General features: G+C 37.9%; 1 protein-coding gene across 3 annotated transcripts in view; it reads right to left on the reverse strand.

Annotated features, from left to right (window-relative positions):
• Window positions 1-24,483, reverse strand: part of EXOC2 (exocyst complex component 2) — a 228,893-nt gene that overhangs the window by 143,502 nt on the left and 60,908 nt on the right. For all 3 annotated transcript variants that reach the window (XR_009182715.2, XM_004466865.2, XM_058285163.2), the window contains exons 5-10: window positions 21,999-22,112; window positions 19,949-20,073; window positions 14,054-14,134; window positions 4,266-4,411; window positions 4,050-4,131; window positions 3,161-3,263 (exon numbers count right to left, since the gene is read on the reverse strand). Coding sequence is in view for 2 of the 3 variants with exons in the window: in XM_004466865.2 (XP_004466922.1) it covers window positions 3,161-3,263; window positions 4,050-4,131; window positions 4,266-4,411; window positions 14,054-14,134; window positions 19,949-20,073; window positions 21,999-22,112 (651 nt within the window). In the remaining variant the exon portion in view is untranslated. The remainder of the gene's footprint in view (window positions 1-3,160; window positions 3,264-4,049; window positions 4,132-4,265; window positions 4,412-14,053; window positions 14,135-19,948; window positions 20,074-21,998; window positions 22,113-24,483) is intronic.

A 24,483-nucleotide genomic window follows, 5' to 3' on the forward strand; every position in this document is an offset into this window, starting at 1 on the left:
CATGTACAAGGTCCCAGGTTCATTCCCTGGTTCCTCTTTAAAAAAACTAAACAAAAGAACATCCTGAGAAGAAAAGAAAACTATAACCTAACAAACTAAATTTAGCTTTTCAAAGTCTAATCTGATTCCTTCTCTCTCCCAAGGCCTTCCTCCTCTCTTATTATCTGGAATATAAATATGACAGATAGTACATTATATATTTTTCTTCCCAAAGAACATATTTCATTTTTTCTTGTGGAAATAATTTGTTCGGCATTCTCCTTAGATAGGCTGGTTTTGCCCCCAAATACTTTTAAAACCCTTTCTCCTAACACTCTCACTAACTCACAGTTGGTATTAGTAATATATAGCAATATTCTTTATGAAAACCTGTTATCTTTTATATTTTTAAACAGTTGAATAAGAAGTTAAATCATCTTCTAAAGGACTCTTTCCTGAGCAGCATAGCAAGAGAAATCCGCTTTTTTTGCTTAATAAAGTGGATTGATTTCTCTGCTTTATTAAGCAAAAATAAATTTTAAATTATAAGTATCTTTAGAATGTTGACGATGTCCTTGCAAAATTTAATACATCTCTTTATATTGTCTTATTAGTGGGATTTAGATCAAAAGAGCTTTATAAAGAAAGATAAACTTGTTCTTTCAGAAATTCCAGTCTATCAGTTCAAAAGGACTTGTGCTAGATTTTTCTTTAATGACTTAATTCAATAAGTTTCTCCTTTTCTTTTAGTGCGTAATTTTAAAAATAAGTTGAATTCAAAAGAGTTTTACTTAAAATATGACATATTATTGCTATTTATTTTAAAATTGCATATCAAAGAACATTTTTTAAAAAGGCTTTTGTTAAGAGGGAAAAAGAAGGTAAAGAATTATGGTGAGCCTAGTGGCTCAATATTTTAGTATTTAAGAATGCAAGTTTTAAACATACACTGACATGATTTTTGAACAACAACCGGGGACAAGATCACGTTGACATAGCAAGGCGAAGACAAGACTTGGCTTCCTGCTAAACAAAGCTTACTGGTGTGCTGCCTGTCAGCATCAAGACAAAATGGGTGGATGATCTTTAATTAGATGAAAGGATGAACAAAGGAAAGACAATAGAGCAGTAATCTGACTTTCAGTCGCACCGTGCCTAGCTTAAGTTCCTGGAGAAAACAGACACAGGTATCTTTTGTAGGTGATACAGCTCTATCTATCGCCACTCTCGCTACTCGGTGCCCAGAGAGCTCATCACCAGAGAGCTCAGAGTCTAGCAGCTATTTGACCTGGCCCTAATGCTATTTATTATATTAATTGACTAATATATTAGTGATAATCTTGTAGTTCTAATAACAAAATGGAATTGCTCAGTGTCTTCTCAAAGTTAGCATCAGAAATGAAATAATGATTAAAAAGATAAAGTACACTACTGTTGACATTTTTCTGCTTTTCCCTTTAAAATGAGAGGAAAAGAAACATTTAAGCGGGCCATTCGAATGCATCTTTTGTAATATCTAACATCTTGAAATGATGTCCAGTAAGTTAACTAGACCTAAGGACTGCCATACAGACGCTATTTCACTGTGCAAGTTTCTTTACACATAAAACAAAGCAGTTGGATAACTAACATGTAGTTTTTGTTCAGGATTTAAATTTTTACAATTCTACAGGCAAGGAAAATCCCACCAATACACTCTTTCCTACAGAGGCAGTGGGAAGAAAGGCGAGGGTAACCTCTGAAACCAGAGAGCACGGCTCTTGTCCTAGCTGTGTCTGGGCAGAAGGCCGAGGCTCAGGTTCCTAACCTGCAGAATGTGCACAGTGCAGCCAGCGGAGCTTTCGTGAGGATGAGATGGTACAGAGGGCGCCCGGGCCCACCGTGGGCCTCAGGGACGCAGCCGCAGCACCTGTGCTCCCTGTGCCACTGCCCAAGGGCCCTCTTGCTGTCCTCAGCTACACGCCTGTGCCAGGGACGGGATGTGCTGGCTCTACCCATGCTCCGGCGTCACTGGGAATCGAGATCCCAGCATAAACCCTCATCCCACAAGGGCAAACACAGCAGGCTTCCCCGGCTAACCTTCCTTCCAGACCCTAAAATTATTTCCACTGGTCACATGGCAACCACAGCCCACAATGAAGGACTACATGGTCTATTATAATTTTATAACTATTGAATAGTCAACAAGCTTCACTAATTAAAGTGAGAAGCCATTACTTTTGGAAAATATCCTTACTCTGAAAACAAGGGCCACTCAAAATATCCCAACAGAAAAATATAAAGACTATTTTTTAAATCATAGATATAACAAGCTTATAATTTATGTTTTGTCTCCAAATCCTGGTACAAACTATATCTCTATCTCTATATAGTACTATTTACGGAGTACTTATTATGTGCCAGGTGCTGCATTAAATCCTTAAATGTATTCGATTGTTTTTGCAACTACACTGTAATGCAAATCATGTTATCCTGTTCATTGTACAGACGAAGAAACTAAAAAGAAGTCAGTAAGTCACCCAAAGTGAACTGATAGCTCCCATTACTATGCAGCACTGCTTTCTTGTAAGGCCTTCTCTTCATTCCCTGTGGGGTCCATCTCTTAATATCACTTTTCTTCTTTTTTTTCCTTTTTTTTTTTTTTAAGTATTCCCATTTAGTAATTTTATTTCTCTTATACTGATCACTATAGGCTTGAAAATCAGACAGATATTCTACTCAAGGCTGACACCTTCCAGCACTTCCTCTGGTGGTGCACGCACCATGGCAGAAAGAGCTTCCCGTCAGCGTGTGACAGTAAGCCACTCAAAGCCGCTGGTCACTGCAGGGAGCCCCCGTGCCACAGACCAGGGCGCCCCAGGGTGCAACACCCACAGTGCAAGTAGGTTAGGGAGCCCTCTGCTGTTGAGGGGGAGGCCACCAGGCATCCAGGCTACTTCTCCTTTCACCAAACTGCAGGATTCTCTTGCCCTTAAACACCAGAACGGCCCCCAAATTTGTTGTACACAAAAGGAGCCAGGTGTCCTACACCAGATAACTCAAATCTCTGCCATTTGTTTTCCCTTTCAAGTTTCCATTTTGTCAGTCAGTCTCCTAAAGTCCTCTAAAATAGCTTTAAGGGTTAATGAGGTATCCGCCATACAAAGATCCGTGTGAATCAAGATTCTTGAAGAAGGTTTACCTTATGTAACGTTTTTGGTCATGCAAGGTGGACGGTGTCTCAAGCAATTTTTCCAGAAGTAACTCTCTTAAAGCTTCAATTCGTGTTTCTACTTCAGCATAATCTATTTCAAAAGGAAAGAATACACAACATTTACAAAATGGAAAATGTACAAGCAAATTATGGAAAGCAGAACAGTGGTGGCCTTAGGGTGGCGGGGGGAGGTGAGGGCTTGGGTGAGAAGGGGCACAAGGGAACTTTCTGGAGTGATGAAAACGTTCTATATCTTGGCAGGGTGTGGGTGACATGGGTGTGCATCTGTCAAAAGTCACTGAGCTGTACCATTTAAGGCCTGAACATTTCACTGCATGTAAATTTAGCACAATAAAAAAATAAAATTACGTTTCCTGAGCCCTCATGGATTTTATTTTTGAATTTAATAAAGCCTATGACATTTGCTCTAGTTGATAAGGCTCAACCCTAGGGAAATTTCATTTTAATTTAAAATGAGCATTTCTTATTTTCTATAACTCAATTTCAAATATGCTTTACAATAGGGTTAGAATTCTTAAATATATTGGACTTTCTGAAGAGGGAAGATTGAAATGTAGATTTCCGTCTCTGTAAAATATTTGTATTTTATTCTTTCCAGTAAAAAATTTTTTAATAGCACCATGGCCAACAGACAGCAAAGAATAGCTGAGAATAATCTATCATCAGGGTTGCTCATTTTAACTACAGCTCAGTAAGAAAAACCATAAAGTTACTTTTTGAAGTAACTGTTCTACATTTTAAAGAGCACACCATATAAACAAAAATTAAAATGCATACAACATTCTTTGCAGAATACATTCCAACCTCTTCCTATAAAAGCAAAGTAGAACATCTAAAAGTAATAAACAAATCTTACATTTCTTGAAAACTTGCACCTCTGTTTTCCCAAAGAGCGATTTGGCTTTTTCATAATCATTAATAACCACATCATAATCACCCTTTAAAATAAAGAAACATTTTGAAGTTTTTCAGTAAAGCATAATGAAGACATTTGGTTAAGATAAAAAACATCTTAACAAATCTTTAAAGTTTATGACATCTGTAAGCATAGGTACATAAACATGTTCTCTACCTTTTGAATATTCCTTTCAATATTCAGAGGAAGGTTGAAAAGAAACTTAAATCGCTGAAGCACATTCAGTGCATTTCTAGTGGAATCTGCCTTGTCCTTTCGACCTAACACTTCTTGAAATAATGTGTCCGCCGTATTACTTGCTCCTATTTTAAAAAGAAAAAAGAAACTAAGATAAAAGCTGATTTTAATCAGAAAATGTTTAACTGGGTTCAGGAAAGAAAAGGATATAGATTGCTATTATAGTTTTACGTTAGGTATACTTCTCAAAACTATACTTGAAAAGTTAGGTATACTGGAGATCGTCTATGGTTTGGTAAAATACAATTTCCATTTTTCCAGTTTTTTCATATGTTAAGAATTGTATCCAATCTAAAAAAAACATATTTATCATTTCCAAATAATGCTCTAATGTGAGTTTACATTTATTTTAGCTACTTTTCTAAATTTTATAGCAATTATAGGTCCTGGGTTTCTTTCATTAATCCAGACAAAAGTTTAAAACACACACGCACACATATACAAAAGTACACTAGTTAAATTCTATGGATTCAGTATCTACGTATGTGGTAATAAATAAAACAAGGAAAACATTTTTTCAGAAAAGTTGTGCAAAAGAAATATTTTAAAATGACCCCTATTTCTTGCTGGAATTATCTAATTTAGCAGGCAGATGAACTTACTTACATAAAGCAATTTAAAATGACAAACTTTAACCTATCATCAAGTATTTTTAAAATCAGCTAACCCTTATAAAATTACATATGAACTGCATGTTTCATCATTTTTTTAAACGTAAGAATAACTCAAACTACAAGAATCACTGTAATGAAAGAACTGTTTTATTTAAAGCCAAATTTACTGTGTACAAAAACAGTTTAAAATTTTCAACTTGTAAATTATTTTTAATTAGCCACAAGGAAAGGGGAGAAAAAGGATTGCTGCTTGTAAAAAAATTCTACATTATCTGGTCTAGTGACTATACTTTAAGCAAAGATGAAGAAATTACATCAGTCTCACTGGGTGGCTCGCATGCCATATTCTCTAGTCAACACTGTGGGTGGCCTGATCATGTTAAAAGTCGTCTTTGTAAAATAATTGTTTTATCTAAATAATGTTTAAGTTCTGTTGAAATTTTAAAGGCCTGATATAAAAACTTTGTTTTGTCAAGATAGCTGTTTTCACCAAATGCTATTTAAAATAGAATACTAAATGTCTAGTATAAGATAAGAAACAAATATATCCCTTTCCCGCCACCAAACGACATAATGATGGGTAAAGGAAATTTGAAATCTGACTAGGGTTAAAACTTTTTTTCTTCAAAGAAAAGTATAAAGTATTGGTACATCATTTTAAAAATACAAACTTTATGAACTGAATTTTCAAAATGAATAGATATGTGAATGGATTTTTAAAGGTAATTACTTATGTGTGGACTTCAGATGTTTAGTCCCCAAGCACTTATTTTACACAATAAGTACAAGAGTTCAAAGCTACATTTCTTATCTTATTGAAAGGTAGTATAAAACTAATCATTTTATTTCCTCTAAAAGAATGAAGAGAAAATCCACTTATAATTAAATAAAATATAAGTACTTTATAGAGATAACAAATTATAAAATTTTAATTTTAATTTACACATATATATCTATGTATGGAGAATTTTAAATTGTGCATACAGATATACTATATAAAATTATAATTTTAACTTACACACAATTTATGTCTATAAAGTATTATTCTGTTGTGAATTTTATTGCACTTACAATGAAATTTTGGGAAAGCATAACTCTTTGATAATTGGATGATTATATCCAGCAATAAAATAAATGAGAGCAGTGAAACCAAGATCTGCAAAGGCAGATAAAAATCACCAGTAGCTCACAAAATGCATTTTATGTCTTTATTCTCTGGGGCAATTAAAAAGGAAACGACGATACTGAACAACGGCAGTGTTCTATGCATATAAGCCGATGCTGCCCCTCCAGGGACTCCTCCATCTGCACTCCTCCATCCCCATCCTCACTCCATCTTCTCCACAAGAGCACCCCATTCTAAGGCAGCTGGCAGGGGTTTGAAAGCATGGAGTATAGCCATATGCCCGAGGTCATAGAAGCCATGACTTTGGCTTTCTAGGTTGTAGAAAATGTAAGGGCCCAGGGCCAGGAGGAGACCTGAAATTTGATCTTTTATCCCTAACCTGGGACTACAGCAACACCAGTTCACTGGCAGTTAACTATCCTGGTCTGAGCCACTATGGAACCCCGAGAGGAGCAAAGCTGTGGTCAGGAGCCTGCAGCTGCCCAGCTGTAGCTGGGTCCACAGACCAGGAGAAGTGAAGTCACTTCAGCAATTACACACTAACCAGCTCACCTGCCAAGTGATCTTATATCCTTAACCACAAAAAAGTGTGGGGGGAGGGGGGAGGGAAGGAGGGAAAGAAAGAAGGAAGGAAGGAAGAAGGGAGGGAGGGAAGGGAAGGAGGGAGGATGCAGATGTGCCAAAAGTTTTGTCATCTAGAAAACTTGGTGGCATAATTCCAACGCTGTCTTATAATTTTGTGCCTGTTAATTTAAAGTGAGCGTTAGGCTTTCTCTTATTTCCAAGTGACCTTACTGGTCTTTTTCTTGGTACTGACATTTCAGACAGTGGGTCACAGAAGTGCTCCTGCACGCTCTGTACACTCTGCTTGATGGGGGTATGAGAGGCAGGGAGAAAGGAGGGCTGCACACACATACAAACGCACCAATTTATCTCAGGAACAGGCAAGTTGGATGAGAGTAGGAAATGAAACATCAGGGAACTGGAAAATAAAGATAACTTTAAAATGTATACTTAACTCAGAGCAAAAGCAGAACCATAAAGAGACCTAATAACCTGCTATGTCTCTCTCAGTTCCTCTTAACAGAACCTAGAAAATGACTGGATAGACCGGTATCTATAACACAGTGATAATATGTTAATAGCATTACTTAAGACTCGCTTACAACACTGTCTCTGGCACTGGGATTTTATAACTCCACACAAAGTACACAGAACTTGAAGTCAGTTCCTGCTGGCTGGCAAAAGCCAATTGTTGGCATCTCTCCCCAGGTTCAGTTCAGGAGTCAGGTTAGCTGTGTGAAAGCAAACCACAGCAGAAGTACTTACACTTGGATATTCGCAAATGCTAAAATTAGGTTTTGTTTTATTTGTTTGGAGCACGAGTTATTAAATATTTATCAGCACACCACTGATTAAGGCTTAGGAAGTTAGTTCCTTCTTTACCAACTTGATTCTTATTCATGTTCTTTAATGGTTTAAACCTTTGGCTTTTTTTTTCTCCTAATTTTACACATAGTACTGTAAAATGAAATAATTCAATCCTATTAATTCAACTAACATCTCTATGGTGGTGACTACCAAATCTGCATCTCAAGATGTGTCTACTAGCTTAAGATGAATCTTTAAATATATTTTTATTAGACAAATAATGATAGTTAATGTAGCAAACACTCTGTGCTACATGCTATTCTTTTTTTTTTTTTAAGATTTATTTATTTATTTCTCTCCCCTTCCCCCCCACCCCGGTTGTCTGTTCTCTGTGTCCATTTGCTGCATCTTCTTTGTCCGCTTCTGTTGTTGTCAGCGGCCCGGGAATCTGTGTTTCTTTTTGTTGCATCACGTTGTTGTGTCAGCTCTCCGTGTGGGTGGCGCCATTCTTGGGCAGGCTGAACTTGCTTTCGCGCTGGGCGGCTCTCCTTACGGGGCGCACTCCTTGCGCGTGGGGCTCCCCTACGCGGGGGACACCCCTGCGTGGCACGGCACTCCTTGCGCGCATCAGCGCTGCGCATGGGCCAGCTCCACACGGGTCAAGGAGGCCCAGGGTTTGAACCGAGGACCTCCCATGTGGTAGACGGACGCCCTAACCACTGGGCCAAGTCCACTTCCCTACATGCTATTCTTAAACTTCACATGTATCAATTCATTTAAACTTGCTTATGACCCCATATAAAAGATAGGCACTCTTATTCTCCCCAATTTTACAACAGAGGCAACTGAAACACAGATGTTATTCAACTTGTCCAATGGTCACACAGCTAGAAAGTGATAAGAACTAGAAAGTTATCCACTGCTATGATCCTCAGGAATTTCAACTCAGCATGTCACAAATGGAACTAAATCTTTTTCTTTCTACTCTTCTCCTCCTGCCCCAAAGCTGCTCCTTCTTCCAACATTTGAAATCAGGAAGTCTTTGTTGACTACTTCCTTTTTCTTACTTCCCACATCAAATTAGAGACTGAACATTGCCTGCCTTATTATCTTCTTTAACATCTCTCCTCTTTCCCTGTGTCTTCACCACCGGTATTGGCTTGAAGTCTTCACATCTCCTACCCTTACGTTACAACCATACACTCTGAATGATCTCTCTTCCTGCCTCTAGTCCAGCTTCCTTCTAATCCATTCTCTACACAGTTAGCAAAATGTCCTTTAAAAAATTCATACTGGGAATCGGACTTGGCCCAGTGGTTAGGGCGTCCATCTACCACATGGGAGGTCCGCAGTTCAAACCCCGGGCCTCCTTGACCCGTGTGGAGCTGGCCCATGCGCAGTGCTGATGCGCGCAAGGAGTGCCGTGCCATGCAAGGGTGTCCCCGCATAGGGGAAACCCACGCGCAAGGAGTGCGCCCGGTAAGGAGAGCCGCCCAGTGCGAAAGAAAGTGCAGTCTGCCTAGGAGTGGCAGTGCACACACGGAGAGCTGACACAACAAGATGACGCAACCAAAAGAAAGATTCCCATGTGGCTGACAACAACAGAAGCGGACAAAGAAGACGACGCAGCAAATAGACACAGAGAACAGACAACTGGAGGGGGAGGGGCATAAATAAATAAATCTTTAAAAATAAAAAAATAAAAAATAAAAAATAAAAATAAAAAGTTCACACTACCACTTCCTCCTTTAAGTCTTCAGGACAAAGAAATCCTACAGCCCCACATGGAAAGCACATCCTGCAGACTCCCAGCCCCCTTGCAGCCTCACCTCTCTTCTGCACACGAGTCATTCTGGATATAGTTCCTGGAGCGCACCCTGCCTCCTCCAAAGCTGGTGCCTTCCTACCACGCTGCTTTGCCCTGCCTGGAACACATTTGCGTCCACTCAGCTCCCCCTCAATAGCCGCTACTTGCCTGGCTACTTCCACTCCTCTTCTAAGGCTCAGGTGACCCTTCCCTTATATTCTCTTCACTCCACTTTTCAAGTGGATGCCCCCCTTTTACCAGGACACCATAATTTAACCAATCGCTTATTTGGCTGTATTTGCCAATACAGTACAAACTCTTAAATGTCAAAGAGCAAGTTTATCTTTATAGCCCTAGGAGAGAATACCCATGTGCTCAATAAATGCTTACAGAGCAAGGACTAAAAATCAGCCTTCTGACCCTGACCAGTAGTCTTTCTATTTAGAGAGCAGGTACAGTATAGTACAGGCAGCTCAATGTGCACAGCAGTGGAGGGCTGAAAACTGACCCTGCAAACTGAAAACAAGCAAAGCAATCTTAACCAATGGGAAAATTATGATTATGGGTATGGAGAGGAAGAATTTTTTCTATATCTTGGCAAATTATCACACTCCTTTCTAAGTTTAGGTCAGCTTCCAAGGTGTTATCCTTTGCACTTTCAGTGTTTGAAATAGCTCCTGGAAAGTTCCTTTAATGTACCTCTTTGCCAGCATCACTTCCTCTGCACCGTCTTCCTTCTCTTTGACACAACCCTTTCCTCATTTATGCAGCTTAAGTCCCCCTTCCTGGAGCAGATCCACAGTCTCTCCAATGGTGGCGGCAGATTCAACATTCCTACCATTAGTTCTAGGACTTCAATTATGTTCAATATGAATTTCACTGCCAGGGTTACCCCGTTTTATTTTATGATGCACTTTCATCTTTGTAGGCTGGTTCCGTTTGGATTATCCACTCAGATCAGCCTGGGAAGCCAGGGGTGGGCGCTGCTGAGTGTGTCTGTGTGTGTGAGCAACGGGCAGGACTGACCCCAACAGGAAGACGTGGTGTGGCCCCGGCCGTGACGCACGCTTGCCGCAGCCCAGGGCCCAGGCACTGAAGAGCTAGCAGCAAGGTCTGATAGGAATGGGAACCTCTTATATTTTTTAATGTAACATTTTGTGTGATTTATGTGGCTTAAAAAAAAAAAAAAAAAAAAAGGGCAACCATGCGAGCCGACTGGAATTGGGACTGTGTGTCGGGGGCTGGAGCTTCTGAACTGAAATCGGTGCGCATCAGGGCTGTACACAGCCAGGGCAGTGGTGGGTTAGGGCACAGGCTGGAGCCAGACTGTTGGACCAAAATCCCAGCTCTGCCACCTAATACATACACGATCTTAGGCAGCCCATTTCACCTCTTTGGACTTGAGGTTTTTTTACCAATAAAATGGAGGTACCACCACAAACCTCAGGCAGCTGCTGTAAGGACTAAATATATATAAAATGTTTACAACACCTGACCTTTAGTAAGCACTGCATAATTTTTAGCTATTATTCCTACCACAACTACTACCATTAATGCTTAAGCTACATTCTCTATACCTGTACTGTCTAATACAGTGGCTACTGGCCATCTGTGGCTATTTAAATATAAAGTTAAATTAATTAAAAGCAAATAAAAATTTTAAATCCCATTGCTCGGCTGCACTAGCCACTTCTTTTCTTTTTCCTACCTGGTTGCATCATCATCTTTTTGGTGCACCTCTCTGCACCACGCAGGTCTGGGATGCCTTTTTTTCTTTTTTACCAGGAGGTCCCGGGGATTGAACCCGGGTCCTCTATGGTAAATGGGAGCTCAACTGCTTGAGCCACAGCCACTTCCCTCACCACATTTTAAGTACTTAAGAGCTACACTGCCATCATTGTAGACGTTCTACTGGACAGCGCCGTTCTATATACTCTTGGAAAAGGAACAAATGTAGACTTGGATATGTAAATTTGAAGTAAATAATAGGCACCAATGGTTTGAAAACAAGAAGGAATTATTAAAATCAAGCGCAAAGATGAGACGCATATGTCAATGAAAACAAAAAGAATTTCAATGTAAGGACTCAACAACAATCAACTCTGAATGCAATGGACTAAGTTTCCTATCACCAATATTTTAGAAACTTATTTTAAAGTAATAAAGGTTGCCCAGTTAAAACGTGCCTCATTTTAAAAATACTGAAGGTACACATAAATTAGTATATAATTATATATGATAAAAACATCAATAATAATAAAGCAAACCAAACTATATTGATATTCATTTATTTCTTCTTTCCTTCCCAAAAGAAAAGAAATTAAATTTTCAATAATATTTCTATTTTTAAAAGTTTTTTTGATTTGAATTCTGTGCTTTTTTACCAATCCTATAGCCTTTTTAAGTCCCAGATAATTAAAATACATTCATCTGGTCAGAAGAAACTCTTGGAAGACTGGAACCACATCACTGTCAAAGTCATATCCACATAAAATCTAGCACAGGATTTTTCCACAGTAGATATTAAATAAATGTTCGTGAAGTTGATCTGTATTAGAAACACCTTATTTAAGACAGCAAACATCAACATCATGTTGACAAAGAATGTTTCTGGGAAAAGGGGAATTATTACAAAGGCACAGATTTTAAGGGACATTTTTACCCTAAAAAGTCCTGAAGGAAGGTGTCATGAAGAAATGATCACTGAAGTTAAACCCAAACCATCCAAAAAGAGCAAATTTCAATATAAAGGTAATATGACATGTTTCTAAAATAAGTTTCTCTTACAATTTCTCTTACAATTTTTATACCACAAGTTCCAAATGAGGATTTCCTAAACTTTCCTTTAAAGAAATAATGTTAAGATACCACATGTTGGGAAACGGACTTGGCCCAGTGGTTAGGGCGTCCGTCTACCACATGGGAGGTCCGCGGTTGAAACCCCGGGCCTCCTTGACCCGTGTGGAGCTGGCCCATGCGCAGTGCTGATGCGCGCAAGGAGTGCCCTGCCATGCAGGGGTGTCCCCGCATAGGGGAGCCCCACGCGCAAGGAGTGTGCCCCGTAAGGAGAGCCGCCCAGCGCGAAAGAAAGTGCAGCCTGCCCAGGAATGGTGCCGTCCACACTTCCCGTGCCGCTGACGACAACAGAAGCGGACAAAGAAACAAGACGCAGCAAATAGACACAGAGAACAGACAACCGGGGGAGGGGGGGAATTAAATAAATAAATCAATCTTTAAAAAAAAAGAAGAGTCGTGAAAAGGAAAAAAAAAAAAAATTAGGCAAGAGAGACAAAGTAACCGTCAAAGTAAATTCACCAACATATTCAGATGCCTAGACATCAGCAAAAAAAAAAAAAAAAAGATACCATATGTTAACCCTAACACATGAAATAGACTTTACTTTTTCCTAATCTTAATGAGTATCATATTTTTTTTCTGCTGATACAATATTTTTTACAATGTCAGCTTGTTCCTTTTAAAAGCTACTTAAATAATCTTACTTTTCTTGTGCAGATACCATGGTTTAGTGACAACTTTTCCAGTGAAAATAACATCCCTGAGGAAAAAAATAACCTTCAAACTTTAAAATGTCTGAACTAATATATAAATAGCTTTCAGAAATATTTATGTAGGCTGAATTTCAAAATATATTCATTTCAACAAAGATGGTGACTTGGTTCTTTGAGAATAAGGCAAAATCTCTTTAAAAAAATAATTTTTCTTATTAGAGGCAAAAAATTTTAAATGCCAGTAAAATTAATAAATTTAGAATGAATTCCAAGTACTCAAACTCTACTAACCAAGGTAAGCGTATATACAAAATTAAAGATTCTTTACGAAAATTCATTTATCAGAGATAAAAAAGTATTTTTTGGAAATACACCAGTTCGTGGATATTTACATAAAAGCTCACAAACTGTGGCTTCTGGGTCTGAATTAAGTGTCAAACACACACCTGCATTCACAGAAAAGCTGAAAATCCAATGTAAGCTCTCTTAACATTTTTAATTATGCCTAAGCCGACTTCGTGAGGGAAATTATAGGCTCTATTTATATTCAGAACCAAGAATATCCCCCTGGGTTTTACTGCTGTGTATCAAATGTTCAGCTTATGCTTGAACGAGGATAACTTACTTTTAAGTCATTAATGTTATAATAAGATCAATTCACCTGATGAGTTTCATCAGCACAACAAGTAGTTGGGAGATAGGATGTCAGAAAAAGGAAAAAAGGGGAGGTGGAAGGGACATAACTCTTCGCATATATCAGTTCCTACTGGGCCTATCATTTTTTTTGCAAAATGTCTCAGAGTTGGATACACTCAAATACCCAGCTGCCTTAAATCCTTTGTGGAATAAGCAAGGTATTAATAAAGAGAGGACACTTAAGTATCGGTTACTCTGCAAGGGCTGGTGTTTGCGTGAATACTAGCAGATACCTGAAGACACATTGTTCAGGGTTTTTGGTCAATGACAACCTGGTCACTGCTTTAGTCCTTTTCTATTTTTGATGCTATTTATATGTAAGGCCTACTTTGGGGTAGCAAATTTTACTTAAGATGTATGTTGGCATGTTTTCAAATTATGATTTTTCATAAATAAAATGCAAACAGAAACAGTTCATTTTCAGTGGTATTTTTCCCTTCTTTATGCATTCATTAAAGCATTACTATTTAGAAATAAATACTAAGATTCAACTTACAGCATTGTTCTTGAAATCAGGTCCAAGAACTACATTAAAACTCGTTATAAGGTCCATAAATAGCTTTGGGTCGTAGAACAAAACTTACTGTTCAGAACATTCTCCAGTTTTTGCGTCATAGATCCTTCTACTTTTTCCGTTCCATCTGCTTCCAGTTTTTGATGGATAGCTGGGGAAAAAAGCATCTAGTTAAAATGTAAGCCATTATAAGGGGTAGGAATACATTATAACAAAGTGACATTTTTACACAGTTTTAAAAAATGAACATATTATCTTCATTTTTCGCATAGAGCAACACAAACATGCAATACTACACAATGTCACCAACAGATACCAGTCTAAGTCACTCATAGTTTAATGCTATTAACATAGTACATAATACACATACTCAATCATCTCATCTTCCAGTAGTATACACGGTTGAATTTAAAAATTAAAGGAAGAAAATAAAGGCAAAAAAGGCATTCTGGGTCTTACTACTAATTATCTTTATTTGGCTACAGGAAAGACATTCTTCAATTTTACCATTTGCAGAAAAGAAAATCTACTATTTGAGGTCTACCAACCTTGAAACATTTATTTTCAGCCTTAGGATATAACATGGCAAAATACCTATCACTTATATTCTATTATTTTTTTATTTCTATTTTTTGTTTTAGGGGTTGGTATTGATTTATCTATTTATTTTTGTATACTTTGGTAACATATACCCAATACTAAAGTTCCCATTTTAATGACTTCCCCATGTACAATTCAGTAGTATTAACCACATTCATAATCTTGTGGCACCATCACCAACATCCATTACCAAAACTTTTCCATCATCCCAAACAAGAGCTCTACAAACATAAAGCAATAACTGTCCATTCCCCTCCTTCCACCCAATAACCCCTAATTTACTTTCTGCCTTTATGAATTTGCATATGCTAGGTATTTCATATAAGTGGAATCATACAGTATTTGTTCTCCCATGTCTGCTTTATTTCATGTATGTGATATCTTCGAGGTTCATCCATGTTGTTGCTTGCGTCAGAAATTTCAGTCCTTTTTATGGCTGAGTAATTGTCCCCTTGTATATATATACCTCCTTTGTTTACCCATTCTTCTGTTAATGAAAACTTGGGTTGCTCCCACCTTTTTGCTTACTGTGAATGATACTACTGTGAACATGAACATATAAATCTATTCATTTTTAAGGCATCCTATAATAAGAAGAATATATTACTTCCCTTAAGATTCCCAAGAAAAATCTAGTAATGTCTACTAATACATCTAAAGGATGTACAAATTATACTGGAGTTATTGTATTATGACTGTCTAGTTATGGTAAAGTTTATTATGGAATCACTTAATAAATTATATTTTATACTGTTTTCCTTACTAAAGCGAGGAGGTTTTAAACAGAGTAACTCAGGATTATTTAGGTGAAGACCTAAGAAAATTTTCAAAACAAAATAGCCCAATACAATTTCAACTCCAAAATTGTGGCATAATAAAAAATAATAAAAATAGCATGGCAAGGATTAATTGAGCTAAGCACTATAGTAAGTCTCTAAGATGCTAGTACTATTTCTATTTTACAGGTGAGAAAATCATGGCTCAGTGAAAGTAAATAAGTTGACCAAGGTGAAAAAGCTAAACACAAAACTTGAACACAAGCAGTCTGATTCCAGAACAAAAATCTCAACCTATAGTGCCTATAGAGCATGGGTAAGCAATTAAACTGCCTAAGCCTCTGTCTTCTTATCTGTAAAATGAGAATAATAAACTTACTATGTCAATTGGAAACTGCATTCAGTTACATATAACAGAGACCTCCCCTCACCAAAATAATAGTGGATAAAACACACAGGATTTTATTTTTTCACATAACTTGCTCTAGTAAAATCCCAAATGCAGGCAGGATATATGACTCCATGGGCCTCACATGAAGCTAGGACACCAGAATTGAAATCACTGTCACATGCTAGCTATTTTCTAATGTTTAAATAGGGAATGAAAACTTTTTCTTTAAAGGAACTTACAGGTTCTGCACAACGCAACAGTCATAGGTGGTGGATTTATACTAGAAAAAATGTTTGTCTAACAATAACAACAAAAAAGTATATTTCTTTTATTAGACCTGTATGATTTACTGTTTATCTTGACTCATTGGTCAGAAAATTGTGGGTCAAACCAGTGCTCAAATGCACTATAAATACATTCTCAGTGCCTGACATCATCTATTTCTCTGCTTCTTTTAATTATAATCCTAATCTTATTCCTTTTTTTATACTATTTTATTTGTTTTACACTGTTTTGTCTTGTTTTTTTGTAAAGCTACCTCAAATTCTCTTTGGAACTTGGTGGGTATATGAATTCTAAAATAAATATACTCTGCTATGTTGAAAAAATACATTCATAGAAAGAAAAAGAAATACATTTTGGGGGGAAAAAAATCAGCCACTTTTGGTTGAGTCTTGAGTGAATAAATATAGTTTCTTTAGAATATTTCAAATTTGGAGTGTGTGAAAACAGTGACAGAAAATGTTTCCTAATACCAAAGCCTAAACTTAACTTCAACTTGGTAGGTTAAATGGAAAAGAACTTTCTTATTTTTAAGGAAAGGAGACAAATTACACCCAAATATTAAAAAAGCTAAACCAGAAAGACTTACATGTTTTATACAAAGAAATCTGCTTACATTGTTCATTTGAATGCTGCTGTGATTTTCTGAAATGGCAATAAAGCTCGGCCTACATTCAAGCTCTACTACACAGGAACTGCACATAGCTTTTCCGCTGCCAGAATACGCTACATCTTTATGCGGAGGTAACAGCAGCCTTGCTAAAATGCTATTTTCTAAGTCAAAATTACTATTAAAGGAAATCATGCAGCCAATTTTCTGAGGCTGACAAAACTCATCACTGTTCAGCAGGTCACGATGAGGTGAGCCTTGCTCCCCCCAGCTCAGTTTACAGCCCTTTTTTGCTGACAAAGCAACTTCCTGCCTCCCATCCCCACCACAGCAGAGCCACTGTCAAACTGTCAGCCAGGCATGAGGACCGAGAGACACTGGGATCTGATAAAGGCAATCCTATTTTCCAGAAAATTAAACCAAATACCCCAAGGTCTGGTTCACTTGACCTTTTATTTTCTCTGAAAACATTTTTTAAATAGTATAACTCAATAAGCAACTTGGTACATAATCATAGGTTTGTTATTGTTTCTAATCTATTAAAACTTAACTATGTGAACAACTGAACACCATAAATTTGTATTTGGGAAACAAAACAAGTGTGTATAAATATACCATTCAAAGAAAAATCAGGATTGTAGAAAGATACATACCTTGCCTACTGCTTCTCTGAAATTTACTTTATTGTTTTACTTAATTTTCTAATAAAAGGTGGATAGCAAATTTGCTATTTTAATTTTTAAAAATCCATAACTGTCCATGCATTTATATAAATGTCATTATTAATGAGGCACTAAGGCATTATATGTGTGTATGGACAATGGCTATAAAGATTCAATACATACTCCAACAATTATATTATTATGTTACTGCTAAGCTATTTAAGATAGGAATATCCAAAGTAAATCAGGAATTGGCAAACTTTTTCTATAATGGGCCAAAGAGCAAGTATGTTATGCTTAGTAAGCTACATACAGCCTCCATCACACATAGTTCTACCATTTTTTCTTTAAACAACCCTTGAAAAACAATAAACCACACTTAGCTCCTGCCCTGTATTACAACTTCTGAGGATGACTTAACGAAGAGGAGACTAGATCACATCAGAAGCAGTAATAATTTAAATTGACCAAAGATGCTTTCAAACATTTAGTTTTACTTCTTATTCTAGCAAACTTTTAGCAGTGTGGCTAAATTATAGAGAAATTCTATTTAAGTTGGTTAAACAATTTGTGATTACTTTCCTTCTCCAGTTATCATGATAAAAAAATAATAATAATTGCAACGACCCCGTAGAGAAGACTACCAAATAGGAAGGATGTCATTAGGAGAGGTGGGTCCTAGACAGCCCTATCCAGGTCACCCATGCCTAAATTACCTTCATACATCAACAGACACTAACAACACAGGATGCCAGAAGATCAATTATGGCTCACACCACCCAGAGTAGCAGCAATTAAAAGGACCATGGAAAAGAGGGACCAAAAGCATACTGAGCAACAAGTGTTCTTTACTCTACTTTGACTTCTTAACTCTGATATTCTTTATTCTAGCTTACCGTAAAGAACATTAATTTATATAGTTTGACCCATGGTTGTTCTCAAAAGGAAAAATGGATAATGCCAGACCTGCCACTAAAAAACCCAATGACTGGGCAGGTTACTAAAACACACAAACCCAAGCTGCATTCAGGGAAGGGTCAAGGTAGCAGAGGTGACACTCAGAGGCAAAGAGGAGCTGAAGAAGGCTTTCATACCACCAGGTGCCTCACAGACACTGCCGCCACCCAGGAGGTTTGGCAGGAACAGGAACTCCTGAGAAACCATGCACATCAAGACCTCAAGGGACATGAAGACGATGGAAGGGTAGCAGCCAAGGGGAAATGCAGTATGGTGTAGGGAAAAAAAACAATGACACACAAGGACAACACTGGTGGATTATTTATGTCAGACACATATCTGTCAATCTATGCCAACTTCTAATTAAAACACATGTGGGTACTTTTAATGCACCAAAAACTTAAAAATCTGCCAGCCCCTGGGAGGTAACCTGAATCCATTTGTAGATGCAAGAACCATAAATAAATACAAATATTCACATATATATTCATTCATATGTTTAAAAAAGCAAGAGACAGAAAAGCCAGATCCAATTTTGCTAAATGAAATAGTTTTGATTACAGTAATTTATGAGGACTGAAAATTACGTGGCAAATTATCATTTGCACAGCTAATAGGCATTTTAATAATTACCTTTAACTTTACTTGAAAACACTAAACTCTGTCCATGTATGTTCAAGCTTCCATTTTGACATGGTAAACTTATCGATAACTTAGAGGAAAAATAAAGAAAGTCAGTTGAAAAATGTAAGGCCCAGAGTATTTATTAAAGATTACCTTATTTCTCTGTCCCCTCCTAGGCACTTATATTTTTACCCTTTCAAAAGCCTAATCTCTACCTACAAGGAAAGAGTTGTATCATATGACACTGAAGTAGTCAGATGTCAACTATGTACGTTTGGACATGAGAGGAGGGGTTGTTAAAAAAAAAAGTAAAGGATGGCTGTACTTTAAGAATACAAATTAATTCTTAAAAGTTAAGCCTTTTCTGTTTTGAAGAAAGGGGTGGCCTCTTAATTAACAGTTAAGAGTATTAGATACTTAGTTATACAAGTACTTAGTTATAGGTATCTTAAGTTTAAAAAAGAATTGGGTTAAACTTCTATTAATATATTTTACTTTCTACGAGATAAACAATTTAACTTTTATTAACTAAAAGTTAAAAAAAAACATTTTTCATTAAAATGGCTATTGCTATTTTAACGCAGTTTCCCCTGTATAATAAAGATAATGCTACAGAGTGAAAGCCGAAGGAGTAATGGTTAAAAAGAACTATATATCCTCAACAACCTTTTCCATACTGAACGCACATGGGGTTACATTCATAGAATTAGTCACATGTATATGGTACTGATGGCTGTATAAGGGTTGTTTTTTCTTTAATTCTAGAATTGCACCCATTGGGATTTAATTTGTTATCAGCACTAGAGACTGGGCATCATGGAGAGGCAGTTGGCTCCCATCTCACACATGTAAGACAAGTCCCCAAAAGCCTGAGAGACAAATATTTAAAGCAGCAAGCCTTCAAAGAGATTCCAGCCTCGTCTGCAGCAAATATTTATGGCACATTTTAGATCTCTACTTTTATAAATACAGAACGAATGTCACACCCTGTAAATATTCTGCAAGCACAGTGTCCCGTTTCCATTATGGAAGCCCCGGCGGATGACTCAGGGTATCAGCTTACCTGAGAGGGCATCCTGTGCTTCAAAGAAAGTACTCAGCCCTCCTTTGACGTACGCGAGGCTGCCTTCATTCTTCTTATTAGCCTGCTTCTTCAGGTTGGCCACTGCCATTTTGAGCTGTTCAAAACTGAAATGAAAGAAACAACAACCAATCTTTGAGACTCCTAATAAGCAAAAATGAAACAATGTAATTCACTACGTGTACACACAAGGAATAGGGAATCTATGTCAAGAAACATACAGATTATTACTATGTAACCAGATGAAATGACAAAACTTTCAAATTCTTACCTAAATCTAAACTTATTTATTGTGACGCTTAAATTGCAGTATCTATAAGAGTTCTGTAGCCCTCAAAAGGTACTTCCAAATATGCCAGACCCCTTTTAAGTATATACTATAGATAATTTTATAGCCCATACATAAAATATATGATTTGCCAGATAAAGGGCTTTAAAGAAAAAACATAGATAATTAAGTGGTAGACAATATGTCAAACAGTATTTTCAATTCTATTTGAAAACAGTGTTACCCTCACCATTTCAATACCCAGTTCTCTGTCACTAATAACAAGATTACATAAAACCTGTGAGTCAATTTATAATTCAAATAATGTAGAAGAACACAGTATTTTCTTCATTTCTCCAACAGGTAGGTATCTGTATTTCAGGGGTCTTATTTCCATTTAAGCTAAAAAGAAATCTGAATATAAAACTTTGAATATATGCTTGAAAACAGGATAAATTTTTATTTATAATGGAAAAAATCATGCCCATAATATAAAATGAGAACCACCTTCTACAATGAAAGAATTCATTTCAGACATTTGCTTTAAAAATATATCAGGCCAAATTTATTCTAAAAGAGAATATATTTTCCCTTATGTTTTCTAATATTGGTTTTTATCCTAATAAGTGAAAGAAGAATTTATTTGAAGGTATATTTTAACAAGTTGACCTCTCAAGAATATGAATTTTAAATGATAAACCATTAACTTATTCACACCTTTTAAAAAAGATTTATTGATTTATTTACCCCACTCCACCCCCCTCATTGTCTGCTGTGTCTATTCGCTGTATGTACTTCTGTGTCTGCTTGTAATCTCAACAGGTGGTCCGGGATCCAATCCTGGGACCTTTTGGAGTGGGAGAGAGGTGATCATTCTCTTGCACCACCTCAGCTCCCTGTTCTGATATGTCTCTTATTGTCTCTCCTATGTGTCTCTTGTTGCATCATTTTGCTGCATCAGCTCTCTGCACTGGCCAGCACTCCTGAACGGGGCGGTACTCAGGCGTGAGGCGGCACTCCCACAGGGGGCACCATTCCCACACAGGGTGGCACTCCCATTTGTGCCAGCACTCCATGTGGGCTGGCTCACCACGTAGGCCAGCTTGCCTTCACTAGGAGGCCCTGGGCATCAAACCTTGGACCTCATTTTTGGTAAACGGGAGCCCAGTTGCTTGAGCCACTCCATTTCCTTATTCAGACATTTTTAATGAATATAATTGTTTCACAACAACCTTGCAAGTAAGTTACAAGACTGCTCTTGCAGAGAGATTGGGTAAAATGTTAACTAGTAGACAAACAGAAACATATTAATTTGGATATATGACTTTGGATATTTTTTTGACTAATTTAAAACCAGGTCTTTAAATATGATAAACGAACTCATTTTTCTTTGTTCTTTCTAGGGTCAGCACAAGTGGTATGTTCAGGATTTTATACCAGGACTTCAAATTTCTGTGTTGAGCAAGAAAGACTGCATGGTACAAATCAGATTTGGTATTTAGCTGAGATTCCAGGAGTTTTACTTGGCTGCACAACAATATGTATAGAAGCATAAGAGTACAGTAGGAAAAGGTTCCTCTAATTTATATGGTTATTTAACAAATAAGGAAATCAATTCCCTGAGATGTTTGCTGGTTCACCCAAAGTCAAAGGGATCATGGGCTCACAGGTAGCAGAACTGAGACCTAAAAACCTACATAACTGTATAATTCTATCAGCATCCAAGTGAAACCATTCACAGTTGAGAGCCCAACACCTACTAACCTGGTGGATGAGTGGTTCTCTATAAGATACCAAGCGGCTGAAAAATTCTCACTTGTAAAATCAGCACTCATCCCGCGGAAAAGCACTTCTAAGTCCTTCTGGGAAATTTTGCTTCTGAGGGGGGAAAAAAGAGTTTAAGATATATTTCAACTGCTATTACTGCAAAAATATTAATAATTATCAAGGAATACCTAGGAAAAAAAAACATGAATATAAAACATTATGTAATTTCATTACACATTAAATTATACATTATCAAGAATACATACAGTTTTTACAAATACATACAAAACATTTGATATTGTGGTTGGTTTTCTAGCATACAAACTGTGGCAATATGAGAGGAAATTAGTTAAAATACAGAATTATATCAATAAGCAATATAAGATTTAAAGAGGGTTTAAAACATCAGACTCAGTTGGCATTTTTTGGAAAACTATTAAAATAAAAAATAATTCCCACTCTAGATAAAAATCAAGATTGGGATATACTGAAATTTTTAAAGGTTAAACCAATTAATTAAAATGCTTGTTAAAACCTACATGAAAAAAAAATTTTAATGAAAAAAAAAGATTTTTAAAAGGGTCCACATGAAAGCTCTTTCAAGACATATCACTGCCCAAGAAACCATGAGAGTACCAATAAAATTAGATCTAACTATACAGCACTCACATTTACACATTCATGTCACGAATAATTTTAAGAGAGTCTTGTGGTAACAGGCTATACATTATCCACAGCTCATATTCTTGAGATCTATTTCTGGATTAATTCAAGGACTTATTAAGGATCTACCATATGTCAGGCTGTCTGCTGGATGCCAGAAGGTTGTATCTGAGAGCAAAAGCAGCATGGCCAGGCTCTGCTGACAGCGGGGCCCAGCAGCCCTCACTGCGGGCTCCCCAGTACGTGCAGGGTGAGGTCTGGGCCCCGAGTAGATGTTCAGAATTCCCCATGATCTGAGCCCTGCAATTCTCGAGACCCATTTCCTACCACTCTACCCCTCAAACTGGAAGCGTCCACAACCTCACACTGAGGATACTTCCCTGCCCACCCTGTTTCCTTTTACTTCTGACAGCATCTGTCCCTTCTGACTGAAAAGTGTCCCTCACCCTGAACCACTGAATGAACTCAGTCCACAATGTCTAAACAAAACAGAACATTATTACATATCCCAGTGTTTCTATAAAATATATTCAGCAGTAGTAATTATCTCCAACCTGGGGGGAAACATGGGCAGATCCCAGGACTTTTTGGTGATGCCGTCTTGAGATTATACTATTGCGAATGCAGCTCCTCAAGTTAGACAGCCAAGCCCAGGATCAAGTGAGTCTTTGCCCAAAAGCAGCAGGTTTCCCTCCCTTCCCTCAGCTAAGATCCACAGTTGGTGGACTGCTGGTTCTGAGCAGAAAGCAGTAAGTGTTTATGCTTTTTCTGCTAGCTACTGTTTCAAACAAGGTCAGAAGGGGCAGTTCTTGGTAAACGACCAAGAACTGGGGCTCCCTGTGCCTGCCGGGGGTCTGGAGCCTCCTTTGCCCTGTGGGTGTTCGTGTGGGTTCCCTGAGGCCCTCCCACTCCACTGCACCTGAGGGCTGCACCCCAGCCTGCAGGTGGACTGGGCTGCCCTGCACACAGACTTACTGAGAGCCCCCAGCCTGTCAGCGGACCAGGCCCCTTAGGCACAACGCAGTGGCCTGGGCTGCTCTGTCCACTGAAGGGCTCACTGGGTGGCACAGGAAACCCCTGCATCCTTGGCCCCGAGAATCCCAACACAGCCATCTCTCTCCTCCATGGGGTCTGCCCCAGCTTTCTCAGGCAGGAGTCCAGTCCCAGCCTCCTGGCTCTCACAGCAGGAGACGCTGCATGCTAGACTGAGAATACCCCTGACTTCCCCTATACCGCCTAACTGCTTCTCCAGAAGACTGCACAAATCTTCCCTCTACCCTCTCCTTTCACATGCCTAAGAGGAAAAAGGGGCAAGCAGCAAACCAGGTCTCAATCATTTGCTTGGTGAATTCTGCACATGGAAATGCCACTGAATCTGGAATCTAAAAAATCTATGGTATTAACACCTCAGTCGAGAGGGAAAGTCTCCCTTTTATATCCTATTACACATATCTTTTTCTCTGTGCAGTGTTCTTTTTTAATTAAGAAAAAAAAAGCATCTTTAAAATAATAGAAGAGAAGATGAGACAGATTTTAAGAGACAGTTTTAGTGCCCAAGGCTAAGTCAATCTCACACCTTCCTCACTAGCCTCCAAAATTAAAAGATCAATAGTCTAGATCTTGGGGGTGTGTGTGTGTGTGTGTATGTGTGTGTGTGTGCGGGCGATGCACAATCTTCTTGGTCCTTTCTACAAGCCCACAGTCTTCTGAGAGGAAGGTGGAGAATTCTGCACTTAGAAGTTGATTTTGGTTTGAGTTCTTCATACTGGTTCTGATACTTTATTTAGTGACAGAATTCTTTCACCTCAGGAAGTTTTTC

Source organism: Dasypus novemcinctus, chromosome 22, assembly GCF_030445035.2.
Source record: "Dasypus novemcinctus isolate mDasNov1 chromosome 22, mDasNov1.1.hap2, whole genome shotgun sequence".
Classification (NCBI taxonomy): Eukaryota; Metazoa; Chordata; class Mammalia; order Cingulata; family Dasypodidae; genus Dasypus; species Dasypus novemcinctus.